Genomic DNA, 21,734 nt, shown 5'->3' with positions numbered 1-21,734 from the left:
TTGGACAGATGGAGAAGTCGATGAAGTGGTTGAACTCCTCAGGAGAAAGAGTGAGATTTCGCCGTTTTCCCTCGCGTCACTACTGTCGCTGATCTCCTTGGAATCTCACAGAGCTGGTCGAAATCTTCATCAATACTTCTTGCTCCCCTCTCGATCTCGCTGAAACCCTCGAAATGAAGTCGTCGATGAAGCAAAACATTCAAAATCGACGAGTGATCGCAACATCGTTATCGGACTCCCGGTTCGAACAAAGTCAGTTGTTCGTGTCACTCGAAACGCTGCCGCTCACAAAGTTTTGCATCCAATCATCGGAGGGCTATCTGAAGGCTATTCAACACATTGCCTACAGTCAGTGAGTTTTCCAGTACCATTCGACGTTTAAATCGGGAACAACTAGACTGACATGAGCTGCTCATCGCTCCTCCAGGGGTCTGGTCATGAAACCCTACGGACTCTACACTCGTTCGGAACGGGAGAAAACCAAGAAGAAGATCTCAGAGTCGAATTCGAATTCGGAGGAGGAGGAGACCCCTCAAGCGATGGCGATCAAGGACGAACTCCATCTCTGTCGAGTACTGAAGATTCGTTGGATTCGTGAGTCATGCCATCGCCGCGCTTCGAGTCGTGAAGAATCGAAACGGAAACTGACTTCTCGATCGGTTTTGTTTTCAGCACCTGCGGGTCGTTACATCAACAGTCAGATGGACGGTCTTTTGTGGTCGGGAGAGACGGAAGAGAAGTTGGAGGAGGAAGAGAAGGAGAGAGCGGCGAAGAGAGAGAAGGCGAAAGCGGACAAGGAAGAAAAGAGGAAAGCGGCAGGCGCGAGTAAGAAGGGAAAGAAGGTTGGAAAGAAGGGAGGAAAGAAAAGAGGGGCGAAGGAGAGCGAAGAAGAGGACGAGGGAGGTGTGAAGAAGAAGACGAGGAAAGGGAAGAAACCCTCTGAGAAGCGTAGAAAAGACGACGATTCGGACGGAGGGCGAGTAAGGAAGAGAGGTGGTAAAGGGAAAGGGAAAGGAGGAGGGACAGTGGAAGTAGAGAGAGCGGCGGGGAACACGAGCGGTACGGCTGGAGAGGCGGAGATGGGAAACCGCATGGTGACTCGCTCCCGAACGAAACAGGCGAAGGTTTGATGCAACAGAGTTGGTTCGGGCACGAGACCTTGTCAGATGTTGTGCGATGATAAAGAGAGTTCGAGAGTCGACATCAGGAAGAGACTCGAGTGGGAAAAGAGAGCGCTGACCTTCGTCTGGAAAAGGTGTCGAGAGTTGATCAAGAGCAACGTCATCGTAGACAGAGACAGAGACGCTCAGCAAAGAACAGTTCAACGTCATTCGCGCTGACAAGGTCGTGGGAACGGAACGATCCAGAAAGAGAACTGCAAAGTCCGAGAAATCCGAGGTCGAGATTGCGGCTTCTGAAGGGCCAATCGGACGACAAAGTTGTGGATTCAATTGCAGAGGGTCGTGAAAGCTCCATCGCCAAGGCAGTACACGGAAGTCGGAAATATACGACCTGGTTCGATAAAACGAAAATGAGAAACGGCAACCAAAAGAGAGGTTGAAACGGGAGAACCTGCCCGACTTACCTGGTTATTCACCAACAGGATGATAGTCTGATGCTTGCCTAGAAGATCTTATTCGTCCTCCATCGCGATTGCGACTGAGCAGAGCGTTAACTGAAACTCATCTTCTCGCATTCAAAACCAAATGAATACGGCTCAACGTGGAACCAAGACAGGTCGGCTTGATCAAAGTAGCACTGCACAACAAAGAGAACGAGTAAATGCGTAGTCAGAGTCGTTTTAGGCGAGTGAGAATCGAGAAAGCCGAATTTGGTGAATTCACTGAGTACTCGTCAACAATCAGCCGATAGGTCCCAAGGTGGAACGACGAGTAACAGAAACTGACCTTCTGAGCCCGAATACAGTGCTGTAGAGCTTAGACGTGATGAAGGAGAAGAAAGAGGGGTTGATAGGTCTTGTAAGGCGCGGGTTTCACGAGCGTGAGATCTCTCGAATGGTCGAGATGACAGTGTGAAGGGGTCGAGCTCGAGTTCTTGTGCGAGTGAGGATCGAAAGGAAGAGCGAAGAAGTGAGAGGATCGAGAGACGAGGAAGAGGACGCGATCTCTGCTCGAAAGCAAGTTCGCCCCAAAAGGAAAGGATGACGTGATTGTCGGCAACCCGTAAAACCGGCAAGTCCGCGGATGTCAGAAGGTGCGTGCGCGAGCGAACAAAACTCGAGATTTGACTCGATTTCTCTCTTTCTTTCCTTTTCTTCACTCGACCTCCCCTTCTCCACTTCGACTGTCAACTCGTACAAGCAAGACTCGAAGTGAGTGGAAGGTGTCCTCGTGGTCAGTCAGGGTGTAGCCAGCTGGCAACGCAGGGATCTCTCAAGTGCGTACCTCTCTCGCTCTCACTCGCTCTCTCTCATCGTCGTCGAGCAGCAGCTGACTCTCTCCTTGTGTACTCTTCGACAGAAGGAGTCGCTCGTTGTCAGAAGATCAAACGTGAATGAAATCATGGACCTAGGGTTGAATAAACTACTGGTTAGTCTCTCTGTGTCCTCTCCCTCCTCTTCTCCTCCAGATGAGCTAACTCGGAATCGACGTGTGCAGGAGTCTCCCGTTGAATACCACTGTCAACCGGACGACTGGAGTCCTAAGCTTGTGTGAGTTCGTGTCACTCTCTTTTTCCCTTCTCTCCCCCGTTGCTGACTTTCGCATGGGAGTCTGTCATGATATGGTTATTGTTCACATAGTTTCGTTTGATTGAGCCCATCCTTTTTTTTTTTTTTTGTATTCTGGGAAGAGAACTTGTCGGCCGGAGGCGAACTGCCCATGCGAAATACATCGTTGCTCTGTCAAAAATACTTCGTAAAGTGTCTCCCTCTGCTCCTCTCGCTGGCTCTCGACGGACTGGTGCAAGTGTGTCAATGATCAAGATTGCGAGACTGTTTGCAGGAGGAATAGAACCAATGATAAAAACGAGGGAGAGAAAATCAACAGGGAGGGCAAAGCAAGAACGATACAGCAGGCTCCAATGACTATACAACCGACCCAGGAGATAAAGAGAAAAAAGACTGCACAACGTATAAAACTGAATCCAACGAAAGAACGAACCGAGATAATATGAGTGAGAGTCGTGAAATGAGAGATACATCGTTAAAAAATGAAAAGCTGATGCGAGATAGAGGCTTGATCAGGAGTAAGCCGGAGCGTGTTTGACTGCTTCTTCGTATTTTGGTGGTGCGCACAACCAAGCGCCTTCAGGTCCTTCTCCTTCCCCCGATCGAACGTCTTCGCCTCGTTCTTCTCGTTGTTCCCGTTCTTGTCTCCTCGATGCGTTCTCCGCCTCGGATCGTTCTCGAGAGAGACAGGCGAGTCCAGGTTCGGCGACGGAACCAATCGTGATCGGGATGAAGAGTTCTCGAAGTTTGCCGGGGAAGGGAAGGGAAGAAGCGGGAGTCGCGGCAGAGTGCCGAGAACGAGCAGAGGGAACGTGGAAAGGGTTCGAAATTGATGCTCCAGAGTAGGCTGAGGTACGAGGAGAAGTAGGTCGAGTGAAAGTGTTGGGAGCGGGTAATTCGAGATCCGGAGATTCTTGTCCGAGCTCGCAAAGAGTTTCTTTCAATTGAGGTGAGGCGAATCCGACTTCGACCGAGAGGAAGAATCGCGACGAGACATGAACGTGTTTCGAGTATTCTTTCGCGATAGGAGGTCGATTGCGGAACGAAGGCGAGAACCAACTGCATTCGCCATGAGTGAGAGTCGGGGTCGAAGTGGGTTCGAGATCGAGCGAAGTCGAGTAACCGTGATCCCATCCCATTCCGTTCGATCCAATGAGAGGTAGAGCAATGTCGTTGATGACAACCTCGGCTTTCTGAGTCGGATCGGCACCAGGTCGAGCAGAGTAAGGAACCCAACCCCACCGACTGACGATCTCCTCCTCCTCCTTGCACCACGGTTCGGTGATGACCTCCTCCGGGTAGCCCATCGAGGCGAGCGAGACGTCGTTGCCGAGTCCCCATTCGTCTTCGATCGCGTTGGCGAGCGACATCGAGGAGGATTCGCGCACGTAGGTTTTTCGAACGATCGCGAGACGAATGTAGAGATCTGTCGGCTCGAGAGGTCGGTCGACGATACGAAGGGAGACGGGGATCGAGGCGTGCGAGGCAGGAGAGAAGTGAGAAGTAGGGAGAGAAGGGTAAACGATGTGATAACCCGTTTCGGCTTGACGGGGCGAAGAAGAGAACGAAAGCGACTTCATCAACGAGGCGAAAACTCCTTTCTTGTGATCGTGGGTGAGAACGGGGAGCTCGGGGGCGGCCGAAGGAAGAGTCGAAGGGAGAACGTGGAAAGGGATCGAAAAGACTTTGAGGCGTCGAGGAGTGCCGTTCGCGCTTTGCATCGTCGAGAAGAGGGCGATCGACATGGTGTAGGAGATACGGAACTGAGCGCACTCGAAGGAAGGCGGTCTGCGAATTCGAATTTCGTCAGTTTCGAAAGAGCGAGTCGCGTCGATGAAAGAACGAAACCACTCACAGTCGTTCCGAGTTGGGCACCTTCATACTCAGAGGAAGCACGTAGGTTCCAGGAGGAAGTCTCGTCTCGCCATCATCAACGTCGTCGACTCTTCCTGCCCTTCGAGCTGCAGCTCTCCTCGCATTGTCCGCGTCCCGTTTCCAGATCTTCAACCCACTCGACAAGTCGATACAGAAATCTGCAATCATCCTCTTGCTCTTGACCTGTCCGTCTGTGTCGAGAGTCTCACACATTCCCGTAACTCCGAGATGCATCCCTCCGAGAGAGGAGAACGCAAGTCCATTCGAAGAAGTGATCCTTAATCGAGGAGAGAACGAGATGCGTTGAGAGGGGAAGAAGGCGGGAGGGAGAGTTTGCTCGTGGTCGTCTTGGGTCGAGGAGGAGGAAGAAGAGGAAGAGTTGCCAGAGGTGAAAAGGAGTTTGAGAGAGAATTCGGCTCCTGCCCAAGGATCATTCGAGGTTGGGGTTTGACTGATCGTACGCGTAAGAGTAGGTTTCGGTGGTGTAGGAGGAGGTGAAAGAGGAGGTAGTGTCGCGGTTGAAGTCGACGCGACGGGTTGGAGAGAAGGAGGACAGGAGGAAGGGGGAGGGAGACAGAAAGATCCGGCGGACGAGGAAGGAGTCATCGCACACGAAGAGGGTTCGTTCCATCGGTTGTAAGCATCGTCTGCCGCGTCTTCATCGTCGTCTTCGTCTTCGTCGTCACTCGCGCAAGAAGAGGGAGATAAAGGTGCGTCTCTTTCGGCCCAGGGTTCGATCGATCGCGGTCTGGCGATAGCAGCAGCGGCCAAGTCTGCCATGTTGAAAGGTTTCCGAGGACTTGCGGGCGCGTCGGAGAACATTCGAGTCGGTTCGAGATATTGAGGGTCTTCGGTCGACATCGAGGGAGAAAGTGAAGAAGAGGCGGAAGAAGAGGAAGAAGTCGACCAGGATTGATGGAGGTTGAGGGGAGATAAGGAAGGAGGTGCAGGACGAGGGCGCGACATCGTTTGAGAGAGAGACGGAGAGGGTAGAGAGTTTGAAAGGAGAGAAGGGAGAATTGTGATTCTGCACTTCTTCCAAGTCTCGCGCGCGTCAAATTGCGAGGCTCTCTGTTGTTTTCTCCCTCGAAGGTCGTCGTCGTCGACTGGAGTGAAGAGAAAGAGCTCGACAGAGGATCGGTCCTTGCTTAGAACAAGGGCAACTGGAACATAGGGAGAGAGCAGGTTCCTCCTTCTCGCTTGTTCCCAAAGAAGAAAATTGACTTCTTTTACGCGACGTGACGGGTCGCGTCGAATGTTCGATGATTTCTCAATTTCTTTCGCGCGACGGCTCTCTCTCGAAGCATCTTCGCCGTCTTCACTGCCAGGTCGTTCTCGCAGAGCTCACAATTCGACACTAATCTGCTTGTATTCCACTCGTGTCCATTCTGCCAGTCTGTGAGAACCTTTGCCAACGACATTCCAACGTGTGATTACAGTAGATTACAATTTGAGCTGCAGATTTGCATGCGAAGGCAGCGTTCGCTCGAGTTCGAGCAGCTGCTTATGGTGACGCCGAGTGACTAGAGCATCAGTGAGATGCTGCAGTCAAGTCGCAAGTCCGCTCTTGATCCCCTAGACGGGAGGCAGAGAGTAGACTACAGGCAGGCCCAGAAGAATCGCGATCGTTGAGTTGAGCCTCGACGCTCGCGCAGAGAGGCTGACAGAGCTGCGAGCTCGACCAGACCCCTCTCGCATCGACACGAACAAACAAAAGGAGCGCGAGCCCTCAGCAAGAGGGAACAAAGGGAAAAGAATAATTTGGTGACCCAAGCTCAAAAGTCGACTTTGACGATATGATCGCTCCGAATAGATTGGATCGGACAGCTGTTCTAGCCCGTCGGGTCTTGTAGAGCCTACCGTTGTAACAGTCAAAGAACAAAAGAAGAATATTCGAGATTCCGACTTTGGGAAATTCGCGAAAGCCACCTTTCTCTTTCCGGTCCTTTTTTTCTTCTCCACCTTTCCACTCTGACTGCGGCCATGGATCGACTTGCCTTGCCGACTGTCCCGCTTCGGTTTGTTCTGTTGTCTCAGGCTAGCGAATAGAGTAGATTGCCTTGCCTCATCGGATTGAACAGCTCCAATACATCTCTCTCGCTCTGTCTACTCTCCGCTTCGCCAGTACTACGACCCGACACATACACGACTCAGCCAGCGCAATAAGTCAGTGATATCGGGAGTCTCAAGCCGAAGCGATAGTGCACTAAACTACTAGCCTTTCACATTGTGAGCCCTCTTCCCTTGTCTGAGCCCCTCCTTTCGTTGCGTGAGGTAGTCTGACCGGAGTGAACTAGTGCAGATGAACGCTGGAATGATGTCTGCTTCGAACAAGCAACATCGTCGTCGAATGTCGATGCCGTCGACTCCTCCAGAGACTCCTCTAGGGGCCTACTTCGATCGAAAGGATATCACACCTCCTCCATCTCATTCGACGCACATCTCTATCTATCCAGACTCTCCACCGATTACTCCGGAACGTCGTGCAGAAGAGGAAAGGAAAGAACCAAGGAAGGGAGACGAAACAGTTCTGTCGATGCCAACACATGGAGCACGGAAACCTAGTATCGCATACGCCCATCATCGAAGGACTTCAACTGCAACCATCGTTCGACTAGCAGCGGCTCGACAAGGTATCGTTCTCACCCCCTCGAAAGTTCTCACCCTCTTCCTCATCGTTTTCTCCGCAACCTACCTCGCTTCTTTTCTCCCCGGACCTCTCAACTCTCTCCTCCACCGCCGATCGACTCGAATCAACCTCGCGAGACCTTCAGGAGCCCCTTCATACTATAATCCTCCGACCGTTTCTGGCGCGCTCAACAATAAACCTCGTCAACGATCGATGCCGATAGGGGAGACCGCTCAGAGAAGGGCATGGGAGAACTCTTTTGCGTATCGTGCACCCGCTCAACAACACGTCGTCCCGGTCAAACACGATGCGGATAACCTCGCAAGAAGCTACCACGGCGATCTGTATCGAGCTCACCCGGAACTTCTCGTTGCGAACACTGGATCACAACCTCGTCGTCGACCTTTACGTTTCGGCAAGGAGCCGGAAGGAGGAGGAGGAGTAGAGTCGGAAAAGGCAGGCCGTCGAACGAAATCCGAGAACGACGTCGACAGCTCTTTCGATGACGCCGCTCGATCCCCCCGACAAGCCGCAGTTCCCGCGGAACGTCAAGCTCAACTAAACAGGATGAAGAAGATGGCGGTAGCGAAACAGGGAAACACAAAAGTTGGAAGCTCGGTTCCGCTCGATTCTTCTCAAATCGTGGCCGAGGATGAAAGGGTTCATGTTGAAGGTGGTGCGGGGTCGAGGAAGAAGGTCAAGAAGTACGATAAGGTCGCAAAGGACGGAGAAAAGCCTGTGAAGGGAATGGATGCGACGAGAGAAGGAGGAAAACGTCGAATGGGGGAAGAAGATCGTCAAGTGGTCAATCACGAATCACGCCAAGCGGAAGGAGCTCGTACCGTCGACGAGTGGGCAGAGCTGGAAGATCCAAAGAGGAAGTAGAGTGCGAGTCAGGCGCCTGAGAGTTCATAGATTGCTTCGTCTTCGGAAAAGATTGTTGTTCTTCGTTTCTTGGTGTATTCTTCTATCTTGTAGCCTTATGACTCGGAAAGGAACGTATTCGTGTTGCCCTGTGTCTGCTTGAGAGGACGGGAGATTGTGCGAAACACCTTTGCGAAGTCTCATGAGCTTTCTCCTCCGATCCGTTCACATCTTCGCCCTCGCATCTCGCTTACCTATCCCATCTTCTACCTCGATCAGTCTCATCGCCTCTGCACCTCCAATAGCCCTCTCACACGGGCGTCCGAACCCACCTTTCCCCTCTCTCGGGACCTCTCAGGACTCAGCCTCCTTCAACTTCCACGCGAAGCGATGTCGTTGCGCACACAGCAGCGCAAGGCATACTTCAGAGATCCTACAAAAGAGGTCAGTCCGTGCTCTCGCTCACTGCGCACAGAGGGCTGAATCTTTGCCGAAACGCATCTCATCTATCAGGATCAATTTCGCGAAGCGTTCGGCTTACCAGACGATGAGAACCCTTTAGGAGAAGTCCATACAGTCCTAATTCTTACCGGACAAGACGAGGCCTTCGTGCGTCGTCTCCCTTTCTGTCCTCTCCTCTCCTTGGCTGATGTTGCATGATTCCCTCTCCTCACGCAGTCTGGCAAACTCTACCTCTCGACCTCGTTCCTCACATTCACCTCTCTCGATAGACGCTCATGTAGACTCACGCTTCCCCTCGCGACGGTGAGGCGAGTCGAGAAACTCGCTCCAGGACAGGAAGGGACTGAGTTTGGTGCTTTCGCTCTCGCGTTGACTCTGTTCCATGGTTTACGCATCGTGAGTTTTATCAAGATGAGCTCAGAGAAAGATCTGACACTCGATAAGCTTGCAGGTCGTGCAACTCAACTCGCTTCGACCGACAAACGACCAATTTTGTGCGAATCTCCGTGTTCGACTAAAGGCGTCTCTACCCATGATGAAATCCCTCAAACCCTTCTCTCACACCTTCTTTTCAGAATGGTATCTCTCTCCGGATTACGACCAAGAAGATCGCAAGAAGAAAGAGGACGATGCGAAAGTCGGAGAACTGATCTCGTTCGAAGACAAAGGAAAGGCTAAGGAACTCGATGCGGATGAACCCTGGACAACACAGTGGGGTACTGAATCCGGATTTCATACTGGATTGTGAGTCGCATTCGACTTCTGAATAACGAGCGAGAATCTGATGTACGGTTCGCAGGGGACTGATCTTCAAATATCCTGGAGACCCACGCAAGCTACGGGAGAAGAGCAAGATGAAGCTGTGGAAAGACTACCTATCGAGTGGGTGGATTGCCCTCTCAGCCGATGCCCAACTCTCTCAGCTGACAGGGTTTTCGTCTCCTCAGATTATGGTCGCAACCTGACCTTAGTTCGGTATCCGTCGTTCACTCGACTCGTCCTCGTTGGTCTACCGAATCGGTTACGCGGTGAAATGTGGGAATTAGCGTGTGGCTCGATGTTTCTGCGACTGCACAATCCAGGAGTTTACGAACAAATCCTCAATGACAACGTCGGGCGGAGGAGTTCAAGCACGGATGATATCGAAAAGGATCTGCATCGCTCGTGGGTTTCTGTCTCGTTCACTTCTGCGAAAGCTCTCTGAATCTTTCGGAAATCGCGCAATAGGCTTCCCGAATACTCTGCTTATCAAGATACGAGGGGGATTGACGCGATGAGACGGGTTTTGACCGCCTATGCATGGAGTAATCCCACCCTTGGTTATTGTCAGGTGCGTCGAATCGATCCCCTCGATACGAGAGCGAGCGAAACTGACTTGTCCTTTCTCCTTTATTCACTTACAGGCGATGAACTTGATCGTCGCTTCGTTCCTCATCTACATGTCGGAAGAACAGTGTTTCTGGTGTTTGTCGGTCCTCTGCGATCGGATGTTGCCAGGTTACTACAGGTGAGGGAGAGCTGGGCTTATCTACCGGGTCTATCTCGACTGATGTTGCCGTGCTGTTCTTCGCAGTCCCTCCATGTACGGTACCGTTCTCGACCAGCGAGTGTTTGAACACCTCGTCCAACGATGTCTCCCAACGATTCACGAACATTTCGCTCGAGCCGATATCCAATTATCCGTTGCGAGTCTACCCTGGTTCCTCTCCCTTTACATCTCTTCGATGCCGATGGTCTTCGCGTTCCGAATCATCGACTGTTTTTTCTTGATGGGGCCAAAGGTCCTCTTCCAAGTCGGGTGAGTTTTCCGTCTCGAATGTGTCGCTTCTCTCCCGACTCCTCTGTTGACCTTTTCACTCGTCATCAGTCTTGCTATCCTCAAGGTTAACTCTACCGAACTGCTCGAGACGACCGACGACGGAGCTTTCATCAAGTGAGGTAAAACCGTTCTCTCCCTCTCTCCCTCACGACTAACCGAGCTCGCCTTGTACACAACAGTGTACTCAAAGCTTACTTCTTGACTCTCGGAGACTCGGCATATCCCGACTCGCATGATTCTCGTCAACGCAGCGTAACTCGCTTCCAGGAACTTTGTAAGGCGACTCTCCTCTCACAGCTCAAGCTTACGCTGACCCACTCCCTCTTCCGAGCGCAGTCGTTGTCGCTTTCCGAGAGTTCTCGACTATCACCGACGACACCATCGCTTCAGAGCGAAAACGATTCCGCGCTGAAGTCGTCGTCTCGATTGAAACTTTTGCGAAACGAACGGCGATCCGAAACCTCGTCAGCACTGGTCGCCTCAACAAAGATCAACTCGGACTCGCATACGATCACTTCAAACTCGCCGTGTTGCGACAAAAGGAACGAACGAAAGCTCCACCGACGAATCTCACTGGATTGCGCAGTCGGACTTCATCGAGTGCGACGAGAGGGAGGGAATCTACTACTTCTTCGACGAATACTGGAGCGACAAAGTCTGAGAAGGAAGACAAACCTGAAGAATGTCTAGATCGAGCAGGATTCGGAAACTTCATGGCGGATGTCGCGACTTGGGCGAGAAATGAACGACTCGTCAAGAATGGGTTGCTCGAACATATCGACCGTCAACCAGCGGATCACCAGTTCATCGATAAGATCTTTGCGGCATGGGATGTTTCTCTGCAAGGTTCACTGTCGTTTCAGGTGAGTTTCACGTTTCAGAATGAGTGAGCTGAGACTGTTATCTGACTTTGCCTTGTTCCAGGATATCGTCGCTGGTCTCGATGGAGTGCTGTTCAACGACCTCATGACAAATCTCGCTTGGCTCTTTGCGATCCACGACTCGGATCGAGACGGGTACCTCACGAAAGACGAAATCCTCCAAGTTTCTGAAGTTCTCCTCGTCAGTGCTCTCTGTCTCTCCATGTCTCAATAACGAGCTGATGATAAACACTATTCGTAGTTCATCTTCCGAAACGAGCCCGGAGATCGATACCTCGGCAGCGTCTCGAACCTAATTCAAAACTTGTTCGAATACGCCGAATCTACGAAACCCACCGTTCCCGACGAAACCGACTCGAGCTCGAGCGATCCTACCGAGAATCCGAATCGACCGTACCTCTCGCTCGCGACTTTCCGAATGTGCATTCTCGCCGACGCTCTCCTCGAGGACTTCTTCGAATCCGATCTCACGGCGAGTTGGCGACTCGAGGTCCTCGTTCCTGAGGACAAACCGAAACCTCAAACAATAGCAGGAGGGTGGTGGAGAGGAATCGTCAATGCTGTGACAACGGATGAGAACAAGGTGAGCAATGGAACGGTTTCAAAGCCCTGCTTCAGCCACTTAGGATGTTCCCATTGCTCGCAGGAACGTTTCAATCGACTAGCTGATGAGGTCGGCAAACGACTCGACATCCAAACCGTCGAACAGAGTAAGTTCTCATTATTACCCTCTCTCTCCCTTTCTAATTCTGACTCTTCGCTCTCCGATGACCAGGACCGAGTATCGGCAAACTCGATGCCGCCTCTGCAGCTCTCGAACCTACCGCACGAGATCAACTCTTCTCGACCTCGGCTCGGAAGAAGCCTCTTCCTCCCGCCTCTGTTTCTCCAACTCCCGCCGCCGCCCTCAACCCTCTCTCAGCAGCAGCGATGCGGATTCCCGCCTATCCTCAAGAGAACCCTTGGGCCGACGAGAAGACTTCTTCCTCTTCGTCTTCACCTCAGGCCGGAGGGGGAGCGCTCGATATCGATGTCCAAGCTCTCGCTCAGCAAGCTATGCAAAGACCTCAATTCACGATCGACGAAGCTACGGAGGCGGATGGAGAAGATTTCGCGGGAGAGGGAGACGAAACCCTGCTGGGTCAGGTCGATGCGATGCTTCAAGAGGATGCCGCCGAGGGGAAAGGTGCGTCTCGCTCTTTCCGAATCGTATATTCTGTTGATGTTACTGATACGATAGTAGTTGAAACGTACAGGTAGTGATCCGCTTCTGTTGTAGAAACTTCATCCAGTCGATAATCTTACTTTGCTTCCTTTCGCGAAGAGGGAAGGACCTTTCACGAACAGCAGAACCTTTAACTCAGCGGATTTGCTGTACGCTGAGAGCTCAGCCCGCCGAAAGTTTTGTAGAGAGTCAAGAGCAAAGGGAACGAAACCCATCAGGTGTTGCGAATCAGGTCTTATTCCTCTCTGTAAGATACTAGTTCCAGTCTCTTGGCTCCTAATCCGGTTGCGTGACCTTCTGTCGTTTCATCGACCAGAGTATCGGGAAGAATTCAAACCTCGTTCGATTCGAAAGTCGAGCTCTTCTCGATCGGCTCCGACAAGCGCCTCCGCTGTTCCAGCTCTGCAAGCGAACAAACTCCGGAAATCGCAAGAAGAGAGGGATGAGTTAATGGGTATTACTGTACTTGCAAAATTAACGGTTCTCGTTTTCGTTTTACATTCCTCCTCCACCTCTCGCTCCCCTCGGTGCGCCTCTCCCTGCGCCTCCCCGTCCTCCACCTCTTCCTCCTCGATCTCCTCCTCCCCGACCTACCGTCACCACAAGCCCTCGTCAGCACGGCTCTTGCAGGAAGAAAGAGAGAATCCGACATTTACCTCTACCTGAACCTCTGGCACCCATACCACCGTTGTTCCCTCGACCTCCTCGACCTCCACCTGATGAATTGTTACCTCCTCTTCTCCGTTGTTCTTCTTCTTGTTCTTTGACTTGATCCACGAGCTGTACGAACGAATCGAGAGTTCAGTCATTTCTCCTGGAGGGACAAATCAGGAAGGACCGCACATTTTCCGCTACTCGAATGTATTTGATCTGTTTACTCCGCGACTGTTAGCGTCGACTAGCACTCGCAGCGAGCTCAAGGAGGACTCACGTTACTTCCCCTCACGTACGCTTCGGGTAACTTCCAAAACCTTTCTCCATCCTGTACCACCCGTCCCCAGTTCGTCAGCTGCACTTCTACAGAGCAACAGGGGCAAGGAAGCGTGAAACGTACAGCAGAGGTTTGGTAGACTTCCTTCAAAGTCAAGTTCATGAAATTGTCACAACCGACTAGATGTCCGTTGAACGTTTCCCCGTTCTTCAGTTCCACCAACTACCCGTGACACCCCATGATCAGCTCCCGCGCGTGCGAGAGGAGAGGCGAAAGAGGGGAGAGGGAAGACGAACCATGGGTTTCGCTTGAGCGGCATGGAGGAGAGCTAGCGGGAGCTGTTGACGATAAGTGTTAGCTATAGAGCTCCCACATGTATGAGCGAACGAGACAAACCATTGTGAAGAGTGAGGAGTGAAGAGTTGATCGAGACAGTGATGAAACCTGACTTCGCATCTATCGCTCGCAATCTCCGGATGTTGGCGTCTCTGTCGTATACGACAAGTAGGAACTCAGGGGACCCGCAGCAAGGCAGCCAAAGTTTCAGGTCAAAAATAATCGGATTGAATATCTCTCTACTATCTACCAATCTCCTCGGTTCGCCCTCACTCGTTGTTCCGCTTCCCGAGCCCTCTTCTGAATCATTGCTTGTTGTTCCAACCTGCAGGCAGTACCCAACCATATCAGCAACTCTAACTGAAGAAAGAGAAGGATGAAGTAGGGCAATCGCTGACCTGTCTTGTTTCGCCTTCAATCCGTCTTTCCCAGCCATTCCCAATACACCCGCAATCAATTCGACGGCACGAGGCGAGTCATCGTTCGCCGGAATCGCATAAGTGACGACACGAGGGTCGAGGTCGGTGTCGATGATTCCAATCGTCGGGATTTCATTCGCCGTCGCTTCCCTCAACGCATGTCGGTTCAACGTCGGTGAGAGTAGGACGAGTAGGTCCGGTTTGAACGACATCGGGGTCGCTCGACTGCTCGAATCCCTTAATTTTGACGATTCAGGAGGTTGAGGAATTTCCGCCCATCCGAAAACTTCCTTCGCGTTCGAGATTGTTCCGGGTAACCATTTCGTGACTCCATACCCATTCTCTCCTAACCGTTTACTATTCTCCCACACTGCCTTCTCGGTTCCTTTCAAACTTCCAACAAACAAAACTTTTCCATCTCTCTCGACTACTCCTTTCACTACTTGTGCGGCTCTCCTCAGGGCAGGGAGAGTCTGTCGTAGGTCGATGTAGCTGATGCCGGCGCGGGTGCCGTAGACGTGAGGGAGGGAGGAACGGTGAGTCGTTTGAGGGGAATGTCCAAGATGAGCTCCAGAGGCGACGAGGTGAGAAGTAGTTAAGGACAGAGGGGAAGGAGGGGCGTGGAGATCGTGATGGGGTTGGTAGGTAGTGTCTCGGTTCTGAGTAGATCCAAGTTTGGAGAATACCTCGGCTAGAGAGAGCGGAGAGAGTTCAGTTTGAATCTGGGTGAAAGGACAGCTGAAAGGGTGAACTGACCGGTATGGCGTTGAGCTCTACGCTGTTGGACTTTATCCATCATGCGGGAGTAGAGTTCATCTTGCTTTTGTTGCTTGAGAGATGGAGGAAGAGAAGAAGTCGAAGAAGCGGAGGAAGAGGAGGAAGGAACCGCGTTCGAGACGGTTCTCGTTTGTTTGAGCGCTTGTTGGACTAAGTTCGTTGGTCGAGGCATCCTTAAGACGAGCTCGACGAGATGGGGAAAGAAGTCAGATAATTCCACGCAAATCGCGAACGAGTCTCTCCCTTTCTCGCTACCTTTGCACGACTTTCAGCGACCGTCCAGCTAGCTATATTCAATCTCAACAGACCCTCGACTAGCGTCTCCATCCGTCAAGTCGAAACCAAATTAGATCGCCCTCAACACCTCATCCTCTTCCCCATCTCTCTCCTCCTCTCCCTCTGCCAACCATGAGTCAGTCAAATTGGCAGAACGATCCCCTTCATCCTATTGCTATCCTTCGTGAGTCTACTCCCCTCTCCTCTGACTGCACTAGAGTTCGACTGATTCATTCGCTTTCTCCCCCGCTCTCTCACTAGTCGATGAATTGAGAGCCGAGGACGTCACTCTCCGACTCAACGCCGTACACCGTATCTCTACCATCTGTCTCGCCCTCGGTCCCGAACGAACTCGTACCGAACTCGTCCCCTTCCTGCAAGAATCCCTCGACGACGATGATGAAATCCTCCTCGCCCTCGCCGAAGAATTAGGTGCACCATTCGTCGACTACTTGGGAGGTCCCGAATACGGTCACCTCGTCTTACCGATTCTCGAACATTTAACCGGAGTCGAAGAAACTCTCGTTCGCGACAAAGCGGCCGAATCGGCGAACGGAGTCTGTTCCCTCTTGTCCCCGGAACAAGTCGAACAATACTACCTACCCATGTTGAAACGACTCGCCGCGGGGGAATGGTTCACGTCTCGAACTTCGGCGACGGCAATGTTTGCTTCGGCGTACCCAAAAGTTTCTCGACCAAGTCAAGAGGAGATGTTGAAAATGTTCACGAAACTGTGCGAAGACGATACTCCGATGGTGAGGAGGGCCGCCGCGAAAGAATTGGGAGGATTCTCGAAAACCCTTTCTCACGACACTCTCATTTCCGACCTCCTTCCCGCATTCCGTAAACTCTCGACCGACGATCAAGATTCCGTACGGTTACTCACGGTCGATGCGATGATTGCGATCGCCGAAGCACTCGAGGATGAGGAATGCAAGAATTATTTGGGAGCGACGATGAAGAGTTTGGTCAGTGATCGAAGTTGGAGGGTTCGTTACATGGTGGGAGATCATTTCGTCAAACTCGCGAAGGCGGCCGGTCAAGATATCGTCAGGGAGGAACTCGTCACGGCGTATGTTGCGTTATTGAAGGACAGCGAGGCAGAGGTTCGAACTGCCGCCGCTGGTCAAATTCCTGGTAAGTCTTCCTCATCCTCACTCTCTTTACTCGCACTGTACTCATGCAACCGTTGCGTGTAGGTTTCGCCGAACTCGTCGACCGAGAAGTCATCCTCGCACGACTCATGCCTTGCATTCGAGATCTCGCAACCGATTCTTCTCAACACGTTCGCGCCGCCCTCGGTAGTCAAATCTCTGGACTCGCACCTCAGCTCGGCAAAGACGCTACGATCGAACACCTCCTTCCTCTATTCCTTCAATTGCTCAAAGACGAATTCCCCGAAGTTCGACTAAACATTATCTCGAAACTTGAAGTCGTCAATGGAGGTGAGTCAATCCTGTCCTACTTCTCCACCTTCACCAGCTGACGCTGTTATTCCCTTGCGTCGCAGTCATCGGTATCGAACTCCTATCAAAAGCTCTCCTCCCCGCGATCGTTGAATTAGCCGAAGACAAACAATGGCGAGTTCGACAAGCGATCATCGAATACATCCCTCTCCTCGCGAAACAACTCGGCGTTCAATTCTTTGACGATCAACTCGCAAACTTGTGTATGGGCTGGTTGGGAGACCCCGTCTTCTCGATCCGAGAGGCTGCGACGATCAACTTGAGGAAATTGACCGAAGTGTTTGGAGTCGAATGGGCGAAAGAGACCATCATTCCCAAAGTGATGGAAATGGGTCACAACGTCAACTACTTGTTCAGAATGACCACCGTTTTCGCAATCACCGTGAGTCCAATCTCTCTATACTTTCCATTTCGGAAGCTCACTCTGCTTCTTCTTTGCAGACCATGGCTCCCGCACTCGACGTCGATTCTATCCGAACCTCCATCCTTCCCACCATCATCTCCCTCTCGGCCGATCGAATCCCCAACATCCGATTCAACGTCGCGAAAGCGTTCGAAGTTCTCTCGACCTCTCTCGGTTCCCAACCTGGAGGACCTCAACTCGTTCAATCCGATGTCTTGCCCGCGATCGAGAAATTGTTACAAGATTCCGATGCCGACGTTCGATTCTTTGCCGAGAAGGCACTCGAAACGGCTCAACGAGTAGTTGGAGGAGGATCATCGGCAGCAGGTGAAAGCACGGCGGGTGGAGCAGGAGAACAAGCACCCGCGAGTGAAGAAGTAGTCATGACCGATGCTTAGATACCCTCAGGAGGATTCTAGGCGAGAATGAGATGGATCTTTTCGTTTCGAATACAAAGAGTAGTAGTGCAGTGTTTTCGTTTTCTCTTCTCCTTGCGTTGCCTTTCCCTTTGACTTTACTCTCCCTCTCTTCTATCTATCATCGAATCACCCCGATCTCGCATTACATAACCGCTCCTCCTCGTCCTCATCCGCTAAAAGCTCACTTACCCCTCTGTCTCTCTTTTCTTTTCTGTGTCGACCGTTCTTTGCCTTCTCTCTCTGCTGTTCCCTCCTTTCGACTTTTGCCTCGACCCTCTGAATGTAAATGAACTGAAATAATCTCTCTCACGACCTGCTTGTGCTTCTGTTGGAGGGATTACTGTAGTGAGGGTGACAACGTAAAAGGAGGCATTTCACACATCGACAACTACGATTCAAGTTCCCTTACATCTCCATCCTACTCCGCCACGCCTTCCTCGTTCCTTCTCCTCTCTAATCTCTTCCGAAAGTCTTTTGAGAATGCGCCATTATAGTCCCATCCCTCGTCATCATCCTCCCACACGATCTCGACTCCAAGCTTCTCGCACGCGGACGCAAATCCCGCGTTGCCTTCGCCGTGTTGGACAGAAACGTATTTCGGAAAATGTCTAAGGTCGACGTATAAGAGGGCGGGACGAGGGTGCGAAAGGCGCCTGAGAAAAGTGAGGGTCTTTCGACCCGACGTGGAAGGATCACGGCTCCGTAAGTACGACCGGGGGATTCTCAAATTCAGCCCTGGGTGAGCGAAGTCAATGTCCCAGAGAGTCTTCGAGTCGAGTTTGTTCAGTAATTCACGGTCGAATATTGAGCGATTTCGTAGTCGAGCGAAACGTAGTCGAGTTGAGTCGCTAGAGAGTCGAGAATCTCATAAATGGCATCCGCTGACTCTTCCGGCGATGAAGAATAGGCGATCGATCGGAGGGAAGGGACGGAAGTACGAGGTATGGCGTCTATTTTCGTGTCGGTCACACTTAGTTGTCGGAGGCGAGGCAGTGTGAAGGTCGTTGTCGTCGATCGAAGACGGGCATCGTGCAAATGCAGGCGAGTTCCAAACTATGAGGTCCCGAACCGAGGCAAGATGACGTCCTCCCGCCTCGACTACCTTCCATTCCGCGTGAGCTCGACGCGAGGTGATCCTTACGACGGCGAAGAGGAGGGGTTTCGGCGATTTCGAAGAAGAGTTTCGAAACGAGGCAAAGAGAGGAAAGTGTCGACGATCGGGATGACTCGGAGGAGTTCGTGGGCTCAATGATGTCCTGGAGAAGCTCCGTCGGGAGTTTCGAGAGGGAGAAAGAGTCGGAAGAGGGCGCGAAGGGAGGGGAGCGAGAGGGAGGAGTTGGGTGAGCCGAAGGGAGAGGGTTATCCATTCCGTGACGACCTGCTATAGTCGGTACCGAGCTAGTCAGCATACCGGAGCCAAGAGCTGCCTGTTCAAGCTGAGGAAGCCCGAAGACGAAGCGATCCAAGATGAGAAGAGCACAAGTCGAAGACCTCGTGCTGGAACTTACTTTGACGAGCGTGCGCGCCGGGGACGGAGCCTCGGCTTATTTGATAGGCTCTGGAGAATGGCGGTTGTTCTCGAGTGAGGAGAGAGTCGCGCTAGTCGCTTCTCCTTATCGCTTCTCCTTCAACTCGTTTCTCCTCCCTCCGGCCAGACATTCCCCTGATCCGGCATAAGGACCAACACACAGAGTATAGAATAGCCATGAGCACTCCCAAGGTAAGTCTCGCATTCAATCGACAGCATTCCGCTCCTCCCTCACAACTGTTTCACACCTCCTAGGGCGTCGACCACTTTTCCCGATTACCTCCTGAGCTCCTACAAGACATCTTCGACCGTGCACACGACTATAAATCAGAGTCGAAGCGCCGACGTGTCCTCGGACCACCCTCTCGCTTCCTTAAGCCATTCTTTGACCACACCCTCTATTCTCGAGTCTGGTTGGACGCCTGTCACCGATTGACCACGCTCTACGACTCAGCAAGTGATGAAAACCTCAATCGAATCAGAGTGCTCGAAATAGATTTCGATCTCTCGAGCAACTCTCGGGACGAAGGAAACGATCCGGAGGAGGACGACGATCCTGGCGACCCAGACAACCGAGTGGTTACCCAATTGTTCAAACTCACTCGCTCAATCGAGGTACTCAAGATCTCGGGGTCGACTCGCCTAGCTCTCCTCGTCCTTTCTTCTTCTGTCGCCGTTTCCTCCCTTCGAAATCTCCAAACTCTCATTCTCGCGTCGACTTTCGACAGCCTCGACGATCCTTTCCATCCCGGTCACTACATCTTCATACCATACTACCCTTCCCTCCGCGCACTTCATCTAAAAATCCTTCGCCACGAAGACTCGATCGAGAATGCATCTCGTCCCGCCGACCTCCCCCTCATCGATCCCTTCCGGCGCCTGCACAATATCGAGATCGATGGACCATTCCAAGCAAGCCGCAACGCCCCGTTCCTCCTGTCATCCGCCTGGAGCTGCTCGAAGCTGACTCTCGTCGACTCGGACGAAAACTCCCGAGTGATGACCTCGATCGAACTTCTGCCAAATCCCGATCTATTGGAGGAGTTGGTCGTCCAATCGTCTACGCTTACAACTCGGAGGGAGGTGGTCGCCTCGTTTTCTCGCTTCTCAAACCTTCGCTCGCTCTCCATAAAGGGCGACGTGGATCTCAAATCGCCGTCTATCTATCAGGACCTCGAACGCCTTTCCGCCCTTCGATATCTCCACTTCGGTCACGGCATCGATCTGGCGCTTGAGCAGCTCCTGATTCTCGTCCCGAGGTTGACGCTCTCGACACTGAAGCTCGACAAGCTCTGCGCAATCTCCTCGGTGGAAATGCCGGACCTCTGGGCCCTCAGGAGGCGCAGGATAAACCGAGCAGACGACAGGGACCAGGACGAGCTGAAGGTGGAAATTATTCGACCGGACTGGAGCAACGAATTCAGCAGGGAAGGGTTCAAAAAACTCGTTCGGACGTGCGAAGCGGCAGGTACGGAACTACGAGGATCTACACTCAACGCTTTCCGGATCGAAGAGAAGTTTGATAGTGGTGAATTGGAGAAAGAAAGGATCGCAAGGCTTCAAGAGACGAGGAGGAGGCGCGCAGAAGGTCACGCTGGTTCCGAGCGTTCGCTAGATTCGTCGATGTGACCGTGCGAACGAGATATTTGTATCGCTTTTTAGGATATGGGAGCGGGATGTACGGGCACGACTGCAAGAAGCTGGAATTGTTGCAACATTTTTCGGGTTGATCGAGTCTTCTCCTCGCCACCGAGTTCCGCAACAGAAAGGATGAGCGCCTGCGAGACTGAAGCATTCGTCCCGACATCAGTGCACCGTCTCCATCGTCGATGCGACACCGCGGAATTCGACCGGAGCTCGAGATGACAAAAAGAGGCCCGAACTCCGCCTTCCTCTTCTTTTCCTCCTTCCCCTCACTCTCTCGACACGGTGACATGGATGACCATATCACCCTCAGTACCCGTGACAACGCCACCTTGACTGTCTCTCGATTCGCCCTCATCGCTCAGTCGAAGGTGTTCAACGACATGCTTTCGATGAATCTTCGACACGAGACAAACGACCGCTCGATTCCGCTGGACGATACCGAGGCAGATCTCGAGGTGTTCTTGCCTTTGTTGGAGGGAAAGGAGACTCAAGAATCGTTAAACGCCTTGAACGATTTGGAGTGGGAGGCAATCGCACGATTGGCGGATAAGTATGATTGTAGGATTGTCCGCAATCTCGTAGAAGCGAAAGTTTGGTGTGTTGATTCTGTCGACATCTCGGGCGATCGCTGATGAGTTCGTTCAGAGGCAGATCGAGGCCGACCAGGGCTCTCCTGAGGTCGCTTTCACTCTGGCGACCCTGAGCGGGAACAGACAGCTCATCAAGCGCACAGCCAAGCGGACGTTCTTGATCGAAGACTTGGACGGCCCGTACTTTCACGCTCCGCAAGAGTGGAAGGACAAATTGGTGCGTGAAGCTCTGATCGTTCCGAGACTCGTCTGTCGAAAGCTGACCGATTTCAGCTGGCTATAGTCAGCCTGGCGCGTCGTACAGAAAGCACAATACTTAGATCTCGTCGGACACTTTTTGCGCGGCGTTCCTGAGCGAATAGCTTGCCCGGAGTTCGCCAACTGTCCCTTCAATCGACGCTCCAACTTTGTTCAGCTGTCTGTTATCGCCGTACAGATCGTCGACAGACGTTTCTTTCCCGATTACACACTATCGAACTACGCTAGGCCCTACGCGGC

The 21,734-nt window shown here is 52.2% G+C and overlaps 10 protein-coding genes across 10 annotated transcripts; 6 read left to right on the top strand and 4 right to left on the bottom strand.

The window, feature by feature from the left end:
* Positions 1 to 437: 437 nt before the first annotated feature.
* On the top strand, positions 438 to 1,130 carry JCM6883_003519 (uncharacterized protein; the record flags this gene model as incomplete). The annotated part of the gene is made up of 2 exons (XM_076630225.1): positions 438 to 594; positions 673 to 1,130. The coding sequence occupies 2 exons, from the start codon at positions 438 to 440 to the stop codon at positions 1,128 to 1,130; spliced, it is 615 nt and encodes a 204-aa protein (XP_076489983.1).
* Positions 1,131 to 3,201: 2,071 nt separating this feature from the next.
* Positions 3,202 to 5,425, bottom strand: JCM6883_003518 (uncharacterized protein; the record flags this gene model as incomplete). The annotated part of the gene is made up of 2 exons (XM_076630224.1): positions 3,202 to 4,477; positions 4,545 to 5,425. 2 exons carry the CDS (start codon positions 5,423 to 5,425, stop codon positions 3,202 to 3,204), a joined length of 2,157 nt encoding a protein of 718 aa, XP_076489982.1.
* A 1,441-nt stretch (positions 5,426 to 6,866) lies between these two features.
* On the top strand, positions 6,867 to 8,078 carry JCM6883_003517 (uncharacterized protein; the record flags this gene model as incomplete). The annotated part of the gene is made up of 1 exon (XM_076630223.1): positions 6,867 to 8,078. The coding sequence occupies one exon, from the start codon at positions 6,867 to 6,869 to the stop codon at positions 8,076 to 8,078; it is 1,212 nt and encodes a 403-aa protein (XP_076489981.1).
* Positions 8,079 to 8,447: 369 nt separating this feature from the next.
* JCM6883_003516 (uncharacterized protein) lies at positions 8,448 to 12,498 on the top strand (the record flags this gene model as incomplete). The annotated part of the gene is made up of 17 exons (XM_076630222.1): positions 8,448 to 8,501; positions 8,571 to 8,666; positions 8,736 to 8,915; positions 8,971 to 9,263; positions 9,319 to 9,401; positions 9,467 to 9,683; positions 9,747 to 9,849; positions 9,923 to 10,026; positions 10,093 to 10,317; positions 10,387 to 10,452; positions 10,518 to 10,612; positions 10,675 to 11,201; positions 11,263 to 11,400; positions 11,461 to 11,802; positions 11,866 to 11,929; positions 11,995 to 12,405; positions 12,476 to 12,498. 17 exons carry the CDS (start codon positions 8,448 to 8,450, stop codon positions 12,496 to 12,498), a joined length of 3,021 nt encoding a protein of 1,006 aa, XP_076489980.1.
* A 441-nt stretch (positions 12,499 to 12,939) lies between these two features.
* LSM4 (U6 snRNA complex subunit LSM4) lies at positions 12,940 to 13,774 on the bottom strand (the record flags this gene model as incomplete). Its single annotated transcript, XM_076630221.1, has 7 exons — positions 12,940 to 13,034; positions 13,122 to 13,224; positions 13,288 to 13,314; positions 13,376 to 13,426; positions 13,499 to 13,597; positions 13,672 to 13,713; positions 13,772 to 13,774. The coding sequence occupies 7 exons, from the start codon at positions 13,772 to 13,774 to the stop codon at positions 12,940 to 12,942; spliced, it is 420 nt and encodes a 139-aa protein (XP_076489979.1).
* A 183-nt stretch (positions 13,775 to 13,957) lies between these two features.
* MRP4 (mitochondrial 37S ribosomal protein uS2m MRP4) lies at positions 13,958 to 15,079 on the bottom strand (the record flags this gene model as incomplete). The annotated part of the gene is made up of 3 exons (XM_076630220.1): positions 13,958 to 14,036; positions 14,110 to 14,821; positions 14,887 to 15,079. 3 exons carry the CDS (start codon positions 15,077 to 15,079, stop codon positions 13,958 to 13,960), a joined length of 984 nt encoding a protein of 327 aa, XP_076489978.1.
* A 236-nt stretch (positions 15,080 to 15,315) lies between these two features.
* TPD3 (protein phosphatase 2A structural subunit TPD3) lies at positions 15,316 to 17,450 on the top strand (the record flags this gene model as incomplete). The annotated part of the gene is made up of 5 exons (XM_076630219.1): positions 15,316 to 15,367; positions 15,445 to 16,320; positions 16,383 to 16,628; positions 16,694 to 17,031; positions 17,091 to 17,450. The coding sequence occupies 5 exons, from the start codon at positions 15,316 to 15,318 to the stop codon at positions 17,448 to 17,450; spliced, it is 1,872 nt and encodes a 623-aa protein (XP_076489977.1).
* A 992-nt stretch (positions 17,451 to 18,442) lies between these two features.
* Positions 18,443 to 18,880, bottom strand: JCM6883_003512 (uncharacterized protein; the record flags this gene model as incomplete). The annotated part of the gene is made up of 1 exon (XM_076630218.1): positions 18,443 to 18,880. One exon carries the CDS (start codon positions 18,878 to 18,880, stop codon positions 18,443 to 18,445), a length of 438 nt encoding a protein of 145 aa, XP_076489976.1.
* A 296-nt stretch (positions 18,881 to 19,176) lies between these two features.
* JCM6883_003511 (uncharacterized protein) lies at positions 19,177 to 20,628 on the top strand (the record flags this gene model as incomplete). Its single annotated transcript, XM_076630217.1, has 2 exons — positions 19,177 to 19,191; positions 19,255 to 20,628. 2 exons carry the CDS (start codon positions 19,177 to 19,179, stop codon positions 20,626 to 20,628), a joined length of 1,389 nt encoding a protein of 462 aa, XP_076489975.1.
* A 305-nt stretch (positions 20,629 to 20,933) lies between these two features.
* On the top strand, positions 20,934 to 21,278 carry JCM6883_003510 (uncharacterized protein; the record flags this gene model as incomplete). The annotated part of the gene is made up of 1 exon (XM_076630216.1): positions 20,934 to 21,278. One exon carries the CDS (start codon positions 20,934 to 20,936, stop codon positions 21,276 to 21,278), a length of 345 nt encoding a protein of 114 aa, XP_076489974.1.
* Between the last annotated feature and the right edge of the window lie 456 nt (positions 21,279 to 21,734).

The sequence above is a fragment of the Sporobolomyces salmoneus genome, assembly GCF_050403485.1.
Source record: "Sporobolomyces salmoneus JCM6883 DNA, S_salmoneus_JCM6883_v1_ctg8, whole genome shotgun sequence".
Lineage (NCBI taxonomy): Eukaryota > Fungi > Basidiomycota > Microbotryomycetes > Sporidiobolales > Sporidiobolaceae > Sporobolomyces > Sporobolomyces salmoneus.
The sequence above is the reverse complement of the archived record's forward strand: the minus strand, read 5'-3'. Positions and strand labels throughout refer to the sequence as shown.